Below are 17948 nucleotides of genomic sequence, written 5' to 3' on the forward strand. Positions count from 1 at the left end.
GATGCTTTCCTTTATCAGTCACACGGGAATCAGGCTCAACTCTGGGACAATCCTAAATACAGCCACTTCCATAGGAGCAGGAAGGAAATTTCACAATCTTCACAGTGCTCCCAAAGACTCCAAAGCCTCACTCACTTGCCCAGAGGCCTATAAGGCTTGCAGGCCACCCATTCAAGGTGAGAAGAGATGCTGAGTTGGTTGTGGGTAGTACTAGGGCCGTGTCAGGTACTGCCTTCTCTAAATTGCTACTTTACTGAATATGTAATTGTATATTCTTTTGTCACTGAACATTAAAAATGAATTTCCAAGTAATTAAATCTATATAAATCTTATTTTTAATGACCACATGGTCTTTTATACTACAATTTATCAATTATCAGAATTTAATCAATTTATTTCTATCATTGATGGACATCTTAATTTAACCATTTATTCCTTACTGAATATTTAAAAAATATTTTAAAAAACTTCTTGAAAATGGCAAACCCAGTTTCTTATACAGATAGTCTTACTATCAGTATAAGAGTATATGTTAAGAGCCGGGCGGTGGTGGTGCACGTCTTTAATCCCAGCACTCAGGAGACAGAGGCAGGAGGATCTTTGTGAGTTCGAGTCCAGCCTGGCCTACAAGAGCTAGTTCCAGGACAGGTTCCAAAGCTACAGAGGAAAGCTTGTCTTGAAAAACGGAAAGAGTATATGTTGTTTTGCTTCATTTACCATAGATAGCTAGAATAACTAAGAGTGAGAGAGCGCGCAGGAGCACACACACAATCCTTCTGACGATTTGCTAGGTGCTATATAGACCAGGTAGGCCTCAAATTCAGAGATCCATCTCCTCCTGCATTCCAAGATCTGGAATTAAAGGCATGAGCCACAGGCTCAGCTAAACGGTGTTTTTAGGTTGAGTTCTTTTCCAGTCATATTTTTTTTCTTGTTGTACTATATTACTTCATGGGTAAATGATAAAATATCATTTTAAAAAACCCACTGTGTTCCTAGCAGCCAATATGCAGATGCATTTTTTTGTGCATTGTTTTTCTGTTTGCTCACTTCTCAAGTGGGGTGAAAAAAGGTGCTGGAAAAAACGCCTTCTCAGACATTACAAAGAGCTGGGCGCGGTGGCTTATGCCTGTAATCCTAGCATTTAGGAGGCTGAACCAGGAGTCTATGAGTTTAAGACCAGCCTGAAGTCACTTTAAATAGTGACTTCCAGGCTGGTTTAAAACACATAGTGAGAACTTGTCTCAAAAACAAAAACAAAAAAGCCAAACAAGAAGATATTGCATGGAAAAAACATGAATCCAATTCTATACTTCAAGTTTGGCTCAAGAAGCAAGTCAAGTCATATTTGTCAAAAGAAAAACTGAAGAAATTTCTTTGACATAAAACACACTTATAAAAAATAAAAAACACATATACACACATAGATCTATATATAAACATGTATACTATAGGAAAATCAGTAAGATAAAGACATTGCTCAAGGATGGGGAGGTGGCTCAAGAGGCTAAAAGTGCTTACAGTTCTTCATGAGGACCCAGCACCACAGGGGAGGGGAGGGGCTTACAATGGCCTGTAACTCCAGTTCCAGGGATCTGGTGCCCTTTTCTGGCTTTCATGGGCACCAAGCACATGCATGATGCACATATGTACATGTAGGCAAAACACTCATACACATAAAATATAGACAAATACGTCTTTTTAAAATTATCTTTTAAAAGACTTATTTGTCTACATTTCCATCTCTTTCAAAATTAAGGGTCAATAAGGAGCTATGTGAATCTCAAATGCTGTAAAGAAACTACCATTTTATAGCATTAATTCTGCTTTTATATATGATAGGAGAAAGGAAATCTTTCCTTATACATTTCTACTAGGAGGAATACAAATAAAACATAATACAGAAAAACTTTCATAAATAAAGCAGTTAATAGAAATAATCTAATAAGGCATATTTACTACTTAGTGAAGAAACTGATCATTGAGTGTCACTATTAAGGGCTGGGGGCTGGAGAGGCGCTCAGCAGTGACGCTTGCCTGAAGTTCCCATTACAGGGGACCTAATACTCCCTTCCGGCCTCTGTAGGTACCTGCACACGTGTGCACACGTAAAAAAGCAGAAACACTACCATACATACAAAATAAAAATCAATTAACAAAGTCTTAAGTTCTGGGCTTACAGTGCCTTGTACGTGTGAAAGCACACCCCAGCCCCAAACCTCACTCTCAGGACTGAAAATACTCACTTTTGATGTTGGAGAGATAAAATAAAGAGCTTTCATTTGTCTGACAGGTTCACGATTCTTATAAATATTCTCCACAACTGAAAACAACAAAAAAAGTCATTTGATAGAACCAAAGTTTAAAATATTTTAAAATAAACTTCATTGTATTTTACATTTATAATAATAATAAAGAAACACATTTTTATATATTGGACCTTTTTCATGAATAAATCCTTTAAAAAAAATAAAAAGTATCTTCTTTTCTTTGAGACTGTCCATGCATTGTGTCGGCACCGAGGGACAGACCTTTTACAGGTGGGCACCGGAGTACTGAACAAGCATCAATGTGCCAGAAGAAACAAGAAATGCATCAAAAAGTAAAATAAATTCTTGTCTCAGTGTAAAGGAACCTACTGCTAAGGCTGATGTCCTAGGTTGGTCCCCAGGATCCTCTCCCACAGCAGACAGGAAGAACTGACACCAGCAGGTGGTCCTGTGTCCCTTCCCCCTTCTCTCTCTCTCTCTCCTACTAACATTGGATGGACAATAAGGAACAACGGTCTATAAAAGAATCAAAGCCCCCACAGTGCAGTTAGCTCTGCAGTTCCATAGTACTCTATGTATTTATCAATGGGTTTCACTCTAGTTTCTACCAGAGCAGCCTCTAGGAATTTTTTTTTGTTTTGTTTTGTTTTGTTTTTTCGAGACAGGGTTTCTCTGTGGTTTTGGAGCCTGTCCTGGAACTAGCTCTTGTAGACCAGGCTGGTCTCGAACTCATAGAGATCCGCCTGCCTCTGCTTCCCGAGTGCTGGGATTAAAGGCGTGCGCCACCACCGCCCGGCTTAGCCTCTAGGAATTTAAACAAGTTACTTGGCTTCATTAATTCTCAGGGCCAGTGAGATGACTCAGCAAGTAAAGGCACCTACTGCCAAGTCTGACTGATGTCCTAAGTTCAGTCCCCAGAACTCCACAGTCGACAGAAAGAACTGACTCTTGAAGGTTGTCCTGTGACCGCCACATGTACAACACACACTTGACAAAATGTGATGAAATTTAAAAGTAAATATTTTTATTTCTTTTAAAAAACATGCTAGTGTAATAGCAAATGCAAACTGAATATGCAATAGGTAACCAATCACTTTATTCATAAATATCAAAACATAAATATTATACATTCAGGATTTCTGAGGAATACTGGACCGACCTCCACATCTCACAACTGAGGGCCGACATGTCTGCTATGGCTAGAGCTCTATGAACGGAAGGAGTATCACTAGCCCAAAGCCAAAGTCTTCAGGAGCAGGGCAGCACTTACCAGTTACCCCCTCTTCTAGAAGGTCTGTCATCTTGCAGCAGGACGACAGAAGCTTGGTGGTAAACTCGTCCAAGAGCATTATCTTAAAACAGAGCAAGAGAGAGCATAAGCAGCTGCTGTCAAGAATTACAATTAACAAACAGGATTTTAGTAATTCCTCTTCAGCTGCATAATTTGGTGGTTTACTTTCTCAATACACATACATGTAAATATTACATACAAGTAAGGAAATAGAAATATTTCTATTTCGAAGCAGCACTTGTTCATTTTAAATATATCTAATATTAACATCAAATTTTCCAAAAATGTAATTGTCATTTACAGAATTATTGCCAAGAAGTACTGCTCAGACATTTAGTATCTGTATAATACAATGTGTCACCATCCCCAGCCTCTGGACGAGGACACAGGGAAATGTTAGGCGACTTGTCCAAGGTGCCACAGCTTGGAGGCAATGACGTCTGAAAGTGACATAGGCCTATGACCTCATGGAAACACCCTAAGTACAATATTCCGAAGCCCGCCCTCCACAGAAGAGCAAATTACACTCCTACCTTCCATTCGCCTTCTTTCCGGCAGTCATCGAACACGGCTGTTTTTATCTCTGTTAAGACAAAAAAAAAAAAAGGGTTAGAAATCTAGAGCAACAATTAGAATGCAGGACTGTGTTAAAGGTTCAAAACGGCCGAGAACAACTGCAACCTGGAATATGTGGAGGAGCTACATAAACACTGCAGAGTAAGCTCTAAGTAAAAATACCACAATTCAACACCTAACCTGCAGATTTAAACTGTGATAGATCCTCAAACATGTGCATGAACATGTCCAGAAAATAGTTCTGAAACTATTATCTGACTTAGGTTTTCCTTCTTTCTTAAATCTTTTTTTTAAATATTTATTTATTTATTTATTATGTATACAATATTCTGTGTGTATGTCTGCAGGCCAGAAGAGGGCATCAGACCTCATTACAGATGGTTGTGAGCCACCATGTGGTTGCTGGGAATTGAACTCAGGACCTTTGGAAGAGCAGGCAATGCTCTTAACCACTGAGCCATCTCTCCAACCCCCTTAAATCTTAAAAATAAATAAATAAATAAATAAATAAATAACCCATAGGAAGATCCTTCACTGGCTCAAGGCAAATCTGCATACGTGTTTTTCATCCTCATTTACTTTCCTGTTAAAGAATACATGCGGCTGGGGCTGGGAAAATAGCTCGGTGATTAAGAACACCTGGATGCAGAGGACCTGGGTTGGGTTGCAACATCCGTATCAGAAAGCTCATCATCACCTGTAACTTCAGTTTTAGGGCATCTGACATCTTTCAAGGACGATCTTGAACCAATTCCCTTCCAGTCTCTACCTCCCAAATGTTTGGATTATAGGCACACACCACCATGCATCTTTTTTTCTCTTTTTAATTGTTTTTTTATTGATATTTATTGAGTTCTACATTTATCTCTGCTCCCTGCCTCTCCCCTTCCCTTCAACCCTCCCCCAAGGTCCCCATGCTCCCAATTTACTCAGGAGAGCTTGTCTTTTTATACTTTCTACTTCCCATGTAGATTATATCTATGTAAGTCTCTCTTAGTGCCCGCATTGTTGTCTAGGTTCTCTGGGATTGTGTTTTGTAGGCTGGCTTTCTTTGCTTTATGTTTAAAAACCACCTATGAGTGAGTATATGTGATAGTTGTCTTTCTGGGTCTGGGTTACCTCACTCAAAATAATGTTTTCTAGTTCCATCCATTTTCCTGCAAAATTCAAGCTGTCGTTATTTTTTTTCTGCTGTGTAGCACTCCATTGTGTAAATGTACCACATTTTTCTTATCAATTCTTCGATCAAGGGACATTTAGGTTGTTTCCAGGTTCTGGCTATGACAAACAAAGCTGCTATGAACATAGTTGAGCACAATGTCCTTGTGGCACGATTGAGCATCCTTTGGATATATACCCAAAAGTGGTATTACTGGGTCTTGAGAAAGGTTGTTTCCTAATTTTCTGGGAGATTGCCACACTGACATCCAAAGGGGCTGTACCAGTTTGCACTCCCACCAGCAATGCAGGAGTGTTCCCTTTACCCCACAACCTCTCCAGCATAAGTTGTCATTAGTATTTTTGATCTTGGTGATTCTTACAGGTGTAAGGTGGAATCTCAGGGTTGTTTTGATTTGCATTTCTCTGATGACTAAGGATGTTGAATATTTTCTTGTGTCTTTCAGCCATTTTAGATTCATCTGTTGAGAGTTCTCTGTTTAGGTCTGTACTCCATTTTTTGATCGGATTATGTGTTCTTTTGGTGTCCAATTTCTTGAGTTCTTTGTATATTTTGGAGATCAGACCTCTGTCTGATGTGGGGTTTGTGAAGATCTTTTCCCATTCTGTAGGCTGTTGTTTTGTCTTGTTGACCATGTCCTTTGGTTTACAGAAGCTTTTCAGTTTCAGGAGATCCCATTTATTAATTGTTTCTCTCAGTGTCTGTGCTGCTGGGGTTCTATTTAGGAAATGGTTCCCTGTGCCAACACGTTCAAGTGTACTTCCCACTTTCTCTTCTATAAGGTTCAGTGTGGCTGGCTTTATGTTGAGGTCTTTGATCCATTTGGACTTGAGTTTTGTGCATGGTGATAGATATGGGTCTATTTTCATTTTTCTACATGTTGATATCCAGTTATGCCAGCACCACTTGTTAGATATGCTTTCTTTTTTCCATTTGATATTTTTGCTTCTTTATCAAATATCAGGTGTTTAAAGATGTACCACCATAAATCTTAATTTGTTTAAACTTTCCTATTCTTTTAAAGATTTATTTGTACATCGACATTTGTTTTGCCTTCATCTACATCTGTGTGACACTGTTGAATCTCCTGGAACTGGAGTTACAGACAGCTGTGAACTGCTGTGTGGGTGCTGGGAATTGAACCTGGGTCCTCTGGAAGAGCAGTCAGTGCTCTTCACCACTGAGCTATCTCTCCAGGCCCCTAAACTTTTCTATTTTTAAATTAAAATGTCTTCGGTAAAAACTTTTTGGAAGTTTACCACCAAGTTTTTGACACCATGTTTTTCTAAAGAAAGACAATTCTAACACTCTAATGAATAAACATTACTGTGACATAATAAAAAAAAAATATCGGGGGGGGGAGCTGAGGAGATGAGTGGTTAAGAGCAAGTACTGCTCCTGTGGAGGACTAGAGTTTAGTTCCCAGCACCACACCGGGTGGCTCATATCCACCTGTAACTTGAGCCCTCCTCTACCCTCCACAGACAACTATGCTTCTGTATACATACCCATATAAACATACACATAATTAAAAGTAAAAATACATCTTTCAAAAAATATGTTCTTTCTAGTTCCTGTCATAAATCTAAAAATCCTTGAAACTTCTTATGTGACAGAGAATCTATGGCAGGCTGGAGACCTGACTCTTTTAGCTTCAGCAAGCAGCAAGCAGTCTTCACCAGAAGACCAAGCTATGACTTCTAAGGAGACAACAGGGGCAATGACCAGTGGCCTCTGATTTAATCAGTAAGGCCTACACAACGCAACTCCCATAACCCACCCACTTTCTGAGTCACTGAACACAGTCATGTGTAGCAATGGAGACACGCCCGGCTCACAGGGAGGGAAGCCCCTTCTGGACCTCCATCTACAGACTTCAGCTGGCTGTGGATTTGTATGCTTTAGAAAAACAACAAAGAACAACTGAACGACAAAAACCCTAGTAACAGGAAGTAGTTTACTAGAGTCAGAAGGCCCGAGTTACTGAACCTGAGAGGGAAGGCAGAGTCTAGGAAGCCCCAACTGCACACCCAAGCCGGGCAGTGTGGGAAGCTGCTTGCTACTGTCATCTGAATTGGGGCAGTCTTATGGGTCTGAATCCTTAACCGTGCCAAAGCTGGCCCTAAATCGAGTCAGAATTACACTGAATGGCAGGATACCCCATCAGCATGTGAAGAGCTGGAGAACTAGTTAGTAAGAAGGAAAATAACATATTTGCTGTTAGAAGTGTTCCGAGAAAAAGCAGTATTCAAAAGTTGTGCTCTAGGAGCTGGAGAGATGGCTCAGAGGTTAAGAGCACTGCCTACTCTTCCAAAGGTCCTGAGTTCAATTCCCAGCAACCACATGGTGGCTCACAACTATCTGTAATGGGGACTGGTGCCCTCTTCTGGGCTGCAGGCATACACACAGACAGAATATTGTATACATAATAAAAAAAAAAAAGAAAAGTTGTGCTCTAGGGCTGGAGAGATGGCTTAGTGGGACCGGACCATCTGAGCTTGACCCCAGACTCCACGACAGAATGAGAGAACCAACTCCTTTAAGTTATCCTCTGACCTCCACTGGCACACTGCGGCCTGTGCGAGCCCATACCACCTTACATACATCCCACACGGATTTTACAACCTTTGATCTGATTTTGTAATCAGGAAGATTTTTGAAGGGTTAAGAAACATCACCCAAAAGTTGAGCATGGAGGCATGGTACCCAAATCCCCAGTAACAGGAAGACAAAGGCAGAAGAATTCAAGATTATCACCAGCTACATAGAGGTGGAGGCCGGCTGGGCTCCACAAAATCCATCTCAAACCAAACCCAAACAAAGCAAAACCAGTAGGGGCCGAGGAGTGTGGGCTGTGCAAGCACAAGGAACGGACCCTGACTCCAAGCATTCATGTGGGAAGTCAGCTGTGCGCAAGCGTCTGCACCCAAGCTGGGAACGGGATGGGGAGCGGGCGAAGGCGGCTCCCGGAGCTCACTGGCCAGCCAAGATGAACGATGAGCTCCAGGTTCAGGGAGAGACTAAGGTGGAGAGTTACAGAGGAGCACACCTACTGCCAACCTCTGGGCTCTATCTGTCACACAGGTATATACACACCAGCCCCCCACCCCTAAAAAAAGATAGAAAGATCTAGGTAGATTATGTTATAGGGGAATAACAATAAAAAAAACTCTGAAGTATTTAACTGTAATTAAACCAGAAAGCAAGAGTTTCTGTGGCACACGCCAGGCAAACATGAAGGCTGTTTTAAGGCAAAGCTCAGACACTGAGACTCCTTCACTGCATATACCACAAGCTGAGCACGGAAGACAATGCAGGTCCCGACAGTTATACTACTCTCTAAGAAACAAATGCTGCTGGAGCGGGGGCACGTCACTAGTTTTCGAACCGTATACCTGTACTGCCCTCCCTAGACGACAGGAGCTAGGACATGTGACTAGGAGCCCTGGAAACAGAGCTAGCAGTAGCCAGGCACAGTGGTTCGTACTTGGAAAATTCTGGCACCCAGGAGGATGAGCAGGGCTGCTGTGAGCTCCAAGTCTTCCTGTGCTAGAGTAAACCTGACTTAAAAAAAAAATCATGAGATATAAAATAACACAAAAGAGAGCGCTGGAATGTGGCTCAGTGGCAGAAGACAAGCATCTGTGAAGCTTGGGTTCCATCCCTAGCACCACCAAAACAAGAGAAACAGAACAAATTTAAAGCTTAAAAGTGGGGGGGGGGGGTTCAAAATATCCTATGAATTCCTTTTCCCTACTTTATTAATTCTTATATTAAATACTTTTGATTATGTCAGGTTAAGTAAATTACAATTAATTTCATCTATTTCTATTATTTTTTAATGTGGCTACCACAAAACTTTAAGCTACATCACCTAGCTCACATTATAGTTTCACTGTGTAGAAAGCACAGCCCGAGATGCTATAGATAGCTAGCTCCACGGTCAGTGTCGTGAGCTGTGGACGGAGAGAATGGGAGCACAGATAAGAAGTGGCAGGTCCCAGGTAACAGACGCTGAGAGCAGAGGCTAAGGAACTCTCAGCAGCTAGTACTACAGAACTTAAGTACTGCCTTCATATGCCAAAACAGTGAAAAGCATCCCATCTTTCCTTGGACTAACCGTGGCCCCGAGACTGATGCTCGTGCTCTGCCTGGTCCATACTCACCCCCAGACTGTGCTCACTGCTGAAGTTTCAGCATCAGTCGTTCTCCACTTTCCTGGACTTGATTCAGTCACACACAATAGGTTTAAGCACTTACACACACAAGGAGACAGCCTTCCACGAGAACTGCTCTAGATTTCACGGCTGTTGTTTTATTGACATTTTCTTAGTCACAGCCTTGGTTATTTTCTCCTCCTCCACATTCAATCAGCAGGAATTATGGCTTGTCCTCTGGCAACTGGCCACCGCCATCAGCACCCCCCTGACTTCAAACACCTTCACTGAGCTGGGGCAATAGTCTCCTAGCTGGCTTGGCTGTTTTCTCCCTCCAATACCTTTGTCTTCCTTTTTCACACTCCTGTTATAACCCACGGTTATAACAACATCTACCCTGAAACGCTCACCTGCCCACTGAGGAAAATCTAAACCCTACATTCAAGACACTCCACTGCCTGGCTTCTATCTACCCTCTAGACTCAGCCTCTATTAGCCCAGCCACTATCCCAACAGTGACCCACGAAAACCAAGTCCCACCTGCTCTCTCTTGGGTCCTCTAGGTACAAAGGAAATCTGTGCACAACTGTAGTGCAAAGGGCAAAGGCGGCAACAGTGAAGGCAGAATGCAAGAACTACGATAGAGAACAACACGAGCAACGGTTGCATACGACCTTAAGGCACAAAGGAGTTTCTGAGAACATGATGACAGTGTATTAGAAACAGGAAATAACCTATGGATAGCTAGAATTTTAAAAGAATGACATTTAAAACCCAAGCGATGTGGAAATCATAAACAAGGGAATAAGAGTGAAAAAACCTGCCCCTTCTAAAAGATCTCTATTTCAGCTGGGAAGAGGTAACTAGTTTCTAACTGCTCCGCCTCATCGTAACCCGCGGCTTCAGGACTACTCGGGCTGTGACCGGAGCCCTGATCTCTAGTCCAGCTCCTGTATCTAAGATCTGCAGACCTTTACATCTGCAAAGTCTACCAGAGGCCTAACCCAGCACGGAAAATCACTGTACTGTAACTCAGAACTGTGTTTCCCCACAGACTCACCCCTTCCTTCTCTTCATCAGTACACAGCATCACTACCTAGTCTCCTGGCCCGGAATGTCAGTTAGATGACTCTAGCTCCTAACTCACCACTATTCTCATCCATCTTCCTCACCACCTTTTCACAATTCCAACCTTCTCTCCAACAACACGACTTAACCACAGCCCTACTGGATCCTACTCTGATTAACTTCTCAAATGCATATCCCCTCCCCTTTTATAACTTTGTCCTGGTTTGAAAAACCAAATTATCACAAAAAAGATTCAACATATACATATTATTCTGTTATTATCCTCTCTGCTAAAGATGCATCATGGTTAGTTGTCATATAAATAATGAACAAAGATAAGTTATTCTTTTTCTAACATCAGTAACTTTTTAGTGACTAAAAAGAATACTGACATATCTGACTTATTCTCTTATGCAGCAGGGTGCTATATTTTCCCGATTTTTTTGGTACTATACTATTGCCTTAGGATCTTTAAATGGGGCTAGTGAGATGCCTTAGTGGTTAAGAATGCTTACTGCTCTTTGAGGACCCATGTTCAGTAGTTCCTAGCACCTACATGGAGGTTTATAACCATCTGTAACTCCAGTTCCCTGAATCTCACCTCCACAGGCACCAGGCAAACACGCAGTGCACTTATATGTATGCAGGCAAAACACACACATACTTAAAAATAAATGTTAAAAAAAGAACTGTAAGTCTGGGTGGGTCAGATGCTCAGTGGGTAAGGACACCTGTGACCTGAGTGCAATCCCTGGGACCCACACATCCGGCAGGGACCTCCACACATGTGCCACAGTGTATACACAGGCATACATGCATGTACAGAAAACATTTTAAAATCTAATTTAAAAATCCTTTGAGAAAAGAAATTTTAAGCCTGCGTGTATATTATTATCACTTTTACTATGAAAGGTTCACGGTGGGATTGCTGAACTCACACAGCACTGTCTTCTGTCTCACTAAACTGTCGCCGGCCGCTTTCTCAACAGGCTGAAATTGATCATGCCCCCACCAGCCAGCTTTCCAAGTGCTACATGACCTCAATCACCTGATTCCGCCAGTGTGATGCGTTAAAGGGGGTATCTGGTCTTAATTTGGATTTCTCCAAGTCAAAAGCAGACTATGTCATCTGTAGGTTGCTTCTTTTTATTTCCTCTGCTCAGTTTTCTATTGGACCATTATTTTATTCATCAATACAGTAAGTCTAGTTGATAATTTCTTCAACCTTACATATTTAATTCAAAAAGTATATGAAACTAGAACCTATGAAAACAAAGACTACTGCAAGAACTAAATACAAAGGCAGGGCCCGGATGTAGCCCAGTGGCAGAGTCCTTGCTTGCCACACGCGCACACACACACTCTAAAGCAGTTTGAAGGATTCTCTCTTAAACATGAGTGTCAAGAGGAAAACAGACTATATTATAAGTTACTGGATGATAACAAAAGTCAGAACGGTGTTCACTGGGGGGTAGGGGAGGGGCTACCTTCTCCTTAATGCTTAAGACATTCTACAGATTGATTTAGGTGGGAGTTACATGAGCAAAAACTTACCTAACTGTACACTTAACATTAGTATAGCTTATTACACTTAATTAAAATTTAAAGGTCATTTCCCCTCAGAAATAGGAACAAGAAATGGCTTCCTTTTGGCATTAACAGACAGCAAAAACGCCAGTGTCTGCTATTTGCGAAGAAGGGGAAGTCATCTTCAAGGATTCTCCATTACCCAGAGCATGCCTAACCATTCAACAACGGCTCCAACCTACCTTTTGTTCCACACGCCCCCAACCTTTGTAACAAATACCTTGCACTGTGTGTGGTGTCCGGAAGAACACATGTGAGTGTGTGCACACGTGCAAGGAGGCTGGAGGTCAGCAGAGCCTTCCTCCGTCACTCTCAGCCTGATCCTCCGACTCAGGGTCTCTCAGTGAACACGGTCATCAATACGACTAGACTAGCTGACGACACTGCCGTGCCCGACTTTTACCTGAGCGCTGCGTGTTCAAACGCAGGTCCTCATGCTTGTGAGGTAGGCGCCTATCAACGGAACCATCACCTCACGCCCTCATCTTTTTAAAGAGTTTTAAGGTAGTTCCTAATGGCTGATTCTGTCTCGTGTTTTAGGTCCGAGAAATGTCACCTCGTCAGATCAACTTTTCCTGATGCACCTATTTCGTGCAGCCTCTCTCCCTGTGTGTCACAAACTGAGATAATCATGTTCACCCTGAGTTTTTCTCTTCGTGTCCTGTTAATCCCCACCTTAACAAAAGCTTTAAGAGCACTGGGAACTTTCCCACAGGAATTCAATGCTGCATTAATGGGGTCTTTGAGGTATGGAACAAGGGAAAATTTAAGAAAGTGTGTCATTTATTTAAGACAAAAATACACACTACCCACCACATTCTGCTGGGGATGTTAAAAACTTACAGGAGAGGCTGGTGAGCAGGTCAGAGGACTGTTAAAAACTTACAGCCTAGGCGGCTGGTAAAGGGCCTACCCAAAGTATGAGGACCTGAGTGCAGACCCACCGAGCACACACAAAAGTCAGGCATGGTGAGCACATGTGTAAGCTCAGTTCTGGAGAGGCAGAAACAGGATCCTCAGAGCTCACCAGTCAGCCTAGCCGAGGAAGCTCCAGGTCCAGTGAGACTTTGTCTCCTAAGGTAGAGAGCATTAGATGGAGACATCTGACATCCACCTCTGACCTCTGCAAGCATGCACGTGGGCACTGGAATTTGCACAGGCACACGCACGCATACACACACACACACACAAACTTAAAGGGCTGTAAGACAAAAAAAAGTGAATCTACCCTATGAAAGCTTTTCAAGAGACTCCTAACTGCAAATGGTGGCTCATGCCTGCAACCTCAGTATTCAGCAGGGAGGAGGGCTTCTGCGAATTCCAGGCCAGCCTGGGCTACAAAGAGAGACCTGTCTGGAAATAAAACAAAAGGAAAAGACAAAAAGCAAAGCAAAGTAAAACCGAAGGGGCTCCCCTTAGGCAGTTGTGGGAAGGGTAAACTAAATGCTAACGCAAAGGAAGGTGGGGGAAATAAAAGCCACTAATGGAAGTAGAAGCCCATCTGAAGTAAGACTTGGAGGCTAAAATGTGAGTATAAAGAATAAGGGAAAGCGAACAAAAGACAGAGGAGTGCGCCACCAAGATAAGAAAGGAAGATAAAATAATGCAATGAGAAGAAACAGTATGGCCACGGGGGAAATCAATATTGTTAACGCAAGGGGTACTGGAGCTAGGGAAGAGTCTATAGTGACTGAGCTAGGGAAGAGTCTATAGTGACTGAGCTAGGGAAGAGTCTACAGTGACTGAGCTAGGGAAGAGTCTATAGGGGACTGAGCTAGGGAAGAGTCTATAGTGACTGAGCTAGGGAAGAGTCTATAGGGGACTGAGCTAGGGAAGAGTCTATAGTGACTGAGCTAGGGAAGAGTCTATAGGGGACTGAGCTAGGGAAGAGTCTATAGGGGACTGAGTTAGGGAAGAGTCTATAGGGGACTGAGCTAGGGAAGAGTCTATAGGGGACTGAGCTAGGGAAGAGTCTACAGTGGGCTGGGATGAACATTAGGCAACTGGGAGCCTCTGCGGGTCTTCAAGTCAGCACTAGTAAAAGAAACTACTCTGGCAAGTATTTGCTGGATGGACTGGAAAGAAAGAAAAGCAAGAACTCTGAAGCTTGGTTAAGAGGCTAAAGCAATAGACTGTGTATAAAATAAGATCCTAAACTAAAGTTTAAATATGATAGAAGCCACAGCTGTGTCAAACATTAACCCTGACTGTAGTCAAAAGACCTAGGCATAAATCTTAAGTGTAGATTTTACTTATTATTTGAGACAAGATCTCAAAGTTCAGACTGGCTTCAAACTCGCTCTACGGGTGAACTGATACGTACCTCCACCTCTAAGTGTTAGGATTACAGGCATGTGCCACTATGCCTGACTCTAGGGTCTAGATTTAACAGCTCTTGTCAGACTCATTTTAATAACATTATCAAGATATAAACCACAAACTACAGAATTGACTCACTCAAAAGTGTACACCGTACCCATTTTCAGCAAGCTCACGGTCATCCATCCATTACTGCATGACCAACAAGTGTTGTAAGAACATTTACACTACTCTAAAAGGAAACCTCATTCCTTGGGGTTGGAATGTGTGTAGCTCAGTTGGTAGACTGCTCACCTAGAAAAAGGCCTTGAGTTCAATCTCCAGTACTGCATAAAACCAGTTAGGGTGGGATTTACCCATAATGCTAGCACTCAGTAGAAGGCAGGAAAACCAGAAGTTTAAGGTCATCCTTAGCTATAAAGTTGAGTTTGAGGCCAGCCTAGGGGACATGAGACCATGTTTCAAAAACAAAACGAAACCCTGTGAGGAGGCGCACACCTTTAACTTCAGCGCTCAAGGTACAGAGGCAGGTGGAGCTCTATGAGTTCAAGGCCAGCCCAGACTACTCGGTGAGCTCCAGGACAGCCAGGGACACACAGTGAAAACCCGTTTCAAACAACTAAAACCAAAGCAAAAGAATAACTGTAACAAAAGCCAACACAGAACCCCATCCCTGTAATCTCCTCTCTCCAGACTGGAACACATTAGTCTCCTTCCTGTCTCTTTAGAGTCGCTTGTCCTGGACATTTTTCACATGAATGGTGTCATGCCAAGTGGTCCTTCGTGACTGGCTCTTTACTTAGCATGTTTCCAAGATGCAATAGCATAAAATATATCGGCACTTTATTTATATTTATTGGAAAAAGATATGCATCTGTTTATGCATCCATGCATCAGCCTGTAGAAATGTGAGTTATTTTCATTTTTTTTAGCTATTTCTCCAGCCCCTCAATATATAAATATATATATATATATATACATGCTTTGTGCAATAAACACTGGGTTATTATTATCTTGTCTTTTGGTTGTATTTCTAGTTACACAAGTTTAAGAGAATATTTTACAGCCTCACACCTTTTTCTTCCCGTACAGCCTGTCTGTACTGTCACCCCACGTTAACATTAAGAGGGAAATTCTGTCATCTTCCAGTCCCCTTCTCACACTACTGACACTGGCATTACTAGCACTATGATATCTTTTTCTCATAGGCACTGACATAACGTACCATTATAACTCAGAAATAATTCATACAACCCAATTTTCGAAAATGCCACCCATTTTCGTTTGAGAGTCAATACAGACAAGCTGCCTAAGCTAGTTCTCTCCCTACACTACATGGGTCCCAAGGGTATCCAATTCAGGTTCTCTGGCTTGGCAGCAAACACCTCTCTTTACCCACTAAGCCACCTCACTGGTTCCCGAACTAAATGTTTAAAGGATAATGTTGTCTTTCACAAAATCTCTTCCTATACTTACTTAGCAGTTCTAGAAGATAAACACTATAAAACAGTATATGCCTGTATTTACTGAGTTGGATTTTAATTTTTATACCAAGACTTCTATAAGACAGAATTCTGTTAACTAATTTCTATTCTGTTTCTTGCTCACCAAGGTGGAGTAAGAGACACTAATAAGACGTTACTCCTTTTCCACTACTAAACTATAATTACTTCGAACCCAGAGATGCCAAACAAGGAAGGTCCTTCCGGTTTGAGGCTTTCATTTCTCCTCTAACTTGGCAGGCCTAGGTTTGGTGTAATTTTAATAAAAGCTGTGGTTGATGCGGCAGAAAACCAGGAACCAACAAGTAGACCATTTAAAACCGTGAAAGAGCAGACTATGCAGCGAGCTGACGCTAGACAGACTTGAGCAGTCCGATGGTCCTGTCTCAAGAACTTTTGTTGTAGTTGTTGTTGTTTAGCAAGTCGTGTTCTCTAGGAACAGTAGCAGAAGGCTCTCTTGAACAGCAACGTCTGCACTTTTTAAAGGACAAGACACTGAAAAGCGTGGTAGTACAACCCTTGATGCTAACAGGAATGTGGACACTAAGGGGCCTCTGAAAACACAAGGACGAGGGCAGGATAGAGAAGCACAGAGGTCAGATTGTGTCGGGAGGAGAGACGTCCCAGCCTGGTGGGGCGAGGGGGGAGTGGAGTGGAAACACTGTCCCGGACAGCGCAGGGACCGGGAGGGAAAGGCGGCCCGAGTCGCCGAGGGTGGGGCTTCGCCGGTGAGCCTCACCCCGGGAGAGCCGAAGCCAAGGCCGGGGAGAAGGCCGAGTGTGGTTAACCCGCCCATCCCTGGTGCTGGCACGAAATCCGACTCGCTGGGCAAGCCGGAAGGCGTCCTTCCAGGGACCTGGTCCCAAAGCAACAAGTTGCCCGTGCGGCTCCCGGAGAGGCTGCAGCGGGAACGCAAGACCCGGTGCGGCGGACCCGCGGCCTTCCAGTCTCAGCCCTTACCCCTCCGCACTCACTTCGCCACACGACGCTCTTCAGCCCCCGCTCCGTCACTGGTGGCGCCATCTTCCCCAAGTGGAGCCGCAGTCACCGCCTGCCACTCGCAACCTACTTCGGCCCTGGAACCTGCGCTCGGGGGCGGGCCCTTCCCCTCGCGGCGGGGAAGGCTCCGCCCCCTCCGCGGACCGCGCCCTCTGGCGACGTCACCTGCGTCAACATGGGCGTGCCCAGGCTGCGCCTGCACTGAGGCTGCGCAGTGTGGGCGGACGTCTATGAGCAGGCTGGCGCCCCCTGGCGGAAACAAAAATTCAGTATCCAACCAACTAGGCACCAGGAAACAAAAGGATGTGAACTTACACGATTTATGCAATTATGAGTTTATATATATGTTTTTTTTTGTATTTTAAAATTATATAATCTGTATGTATGTGTGCACACGTGTACACGCCCAGGCTCGCTCGTGAAGGTCAGAAGAGCTCATCTTCCACAGGGTGGGTCTTGGGACTCTGTTGTCCTGGGGAAACAGGTATTTCTTTGCACATACCTAGGCGCACATCAGGCATCAGTCTGAAATGCTCTGAAGTTTTGCTCAGTGTCCAGGTAGCCAGACACGAGAGGAAGTGAGTCCTGAGATCTTATGTAACAAGTGCATGGTATGATGCAAGGCAGTTGCCTGTTTGAGACCATTGTCTTTGGCAAGCAGATTGTTCCGTCAGGCAAGATCTACCATCCATTGCGACACTCCTGAGCCCCCAATGATCTAGTCAGAAAGTGACTAGATGTCTTCGGGATCGTACTCAGGAACATCTTTATCGAAGCAGAATGGGGGCTGAGGAACAGCAGATAGTTCCAGGGTGCCCTGGGCTTTGGGTTCCCCCAGAGCAGCCTTTTTGGTGACTTGATCTGCATAGTTGTTGCCTTGAATTTGGGGGCTTTGGCCCTTTTGATGTCCTTGCCGATGTATTGTGACCATTACACAGATCTGGCAGACAGATGCAGCTGGACAATTTCCTGCTTATAAAAATAAGTCTTTCCCTCTGC

The 17948-nt window shown here is 43.3% G+C and overlaps 1 protein-coding gene across 1 annotated transcript in view; it reads right to left on the bottom strand.

Moving 5' to 3' along the window:
- Positions 1-17073, bottom strand: part of Stxbp3 (syntaxin binding protein 3) — a 49792-nt gene extending 32719 nt beyond the window's left edge. Inside the window, exons 1-4 of the mRNA XM_050120947.1 lie at positions 16925-17073; positions 4095-4144; positions 3541-3622; positions 2247-2323 (exon numbers count right to left, since the gene is read on the bottom strand). Of these exons, the coding sequence (XP_049976904.1) occupies positions 2247-2323; positions 3541-3622; positions 4095-4144; positions 16925-16973 (258 nt within the window). The 5' untranslated portion in view covers positions 16974-17073. The remainder of the gene's footprint in view (positions 1-2246; positions 2324-3540; positions 3623-4094; positions 4145-16924) is intronic.
- Between the last annotated feature and the right edge of the window lie 875 nt (positions 17074-17948).

The sequence above is a fragment of the Alexandromys fortis genome, unplaced genomic scaffold, assembly GCF_014885135.2.
Source record: "Alexandromys fortis isolate MF-2015 unplaced genomic scaffold, M_Fortis_MF-2015_v1.1 scaffold_176, whole genome shotgun sequence".
NCBI lineage: Eukaryota > Metazoa > Chordata > Mammalia > Rodentia > Cricetidae > Alexandromys > Alexandromys fortis.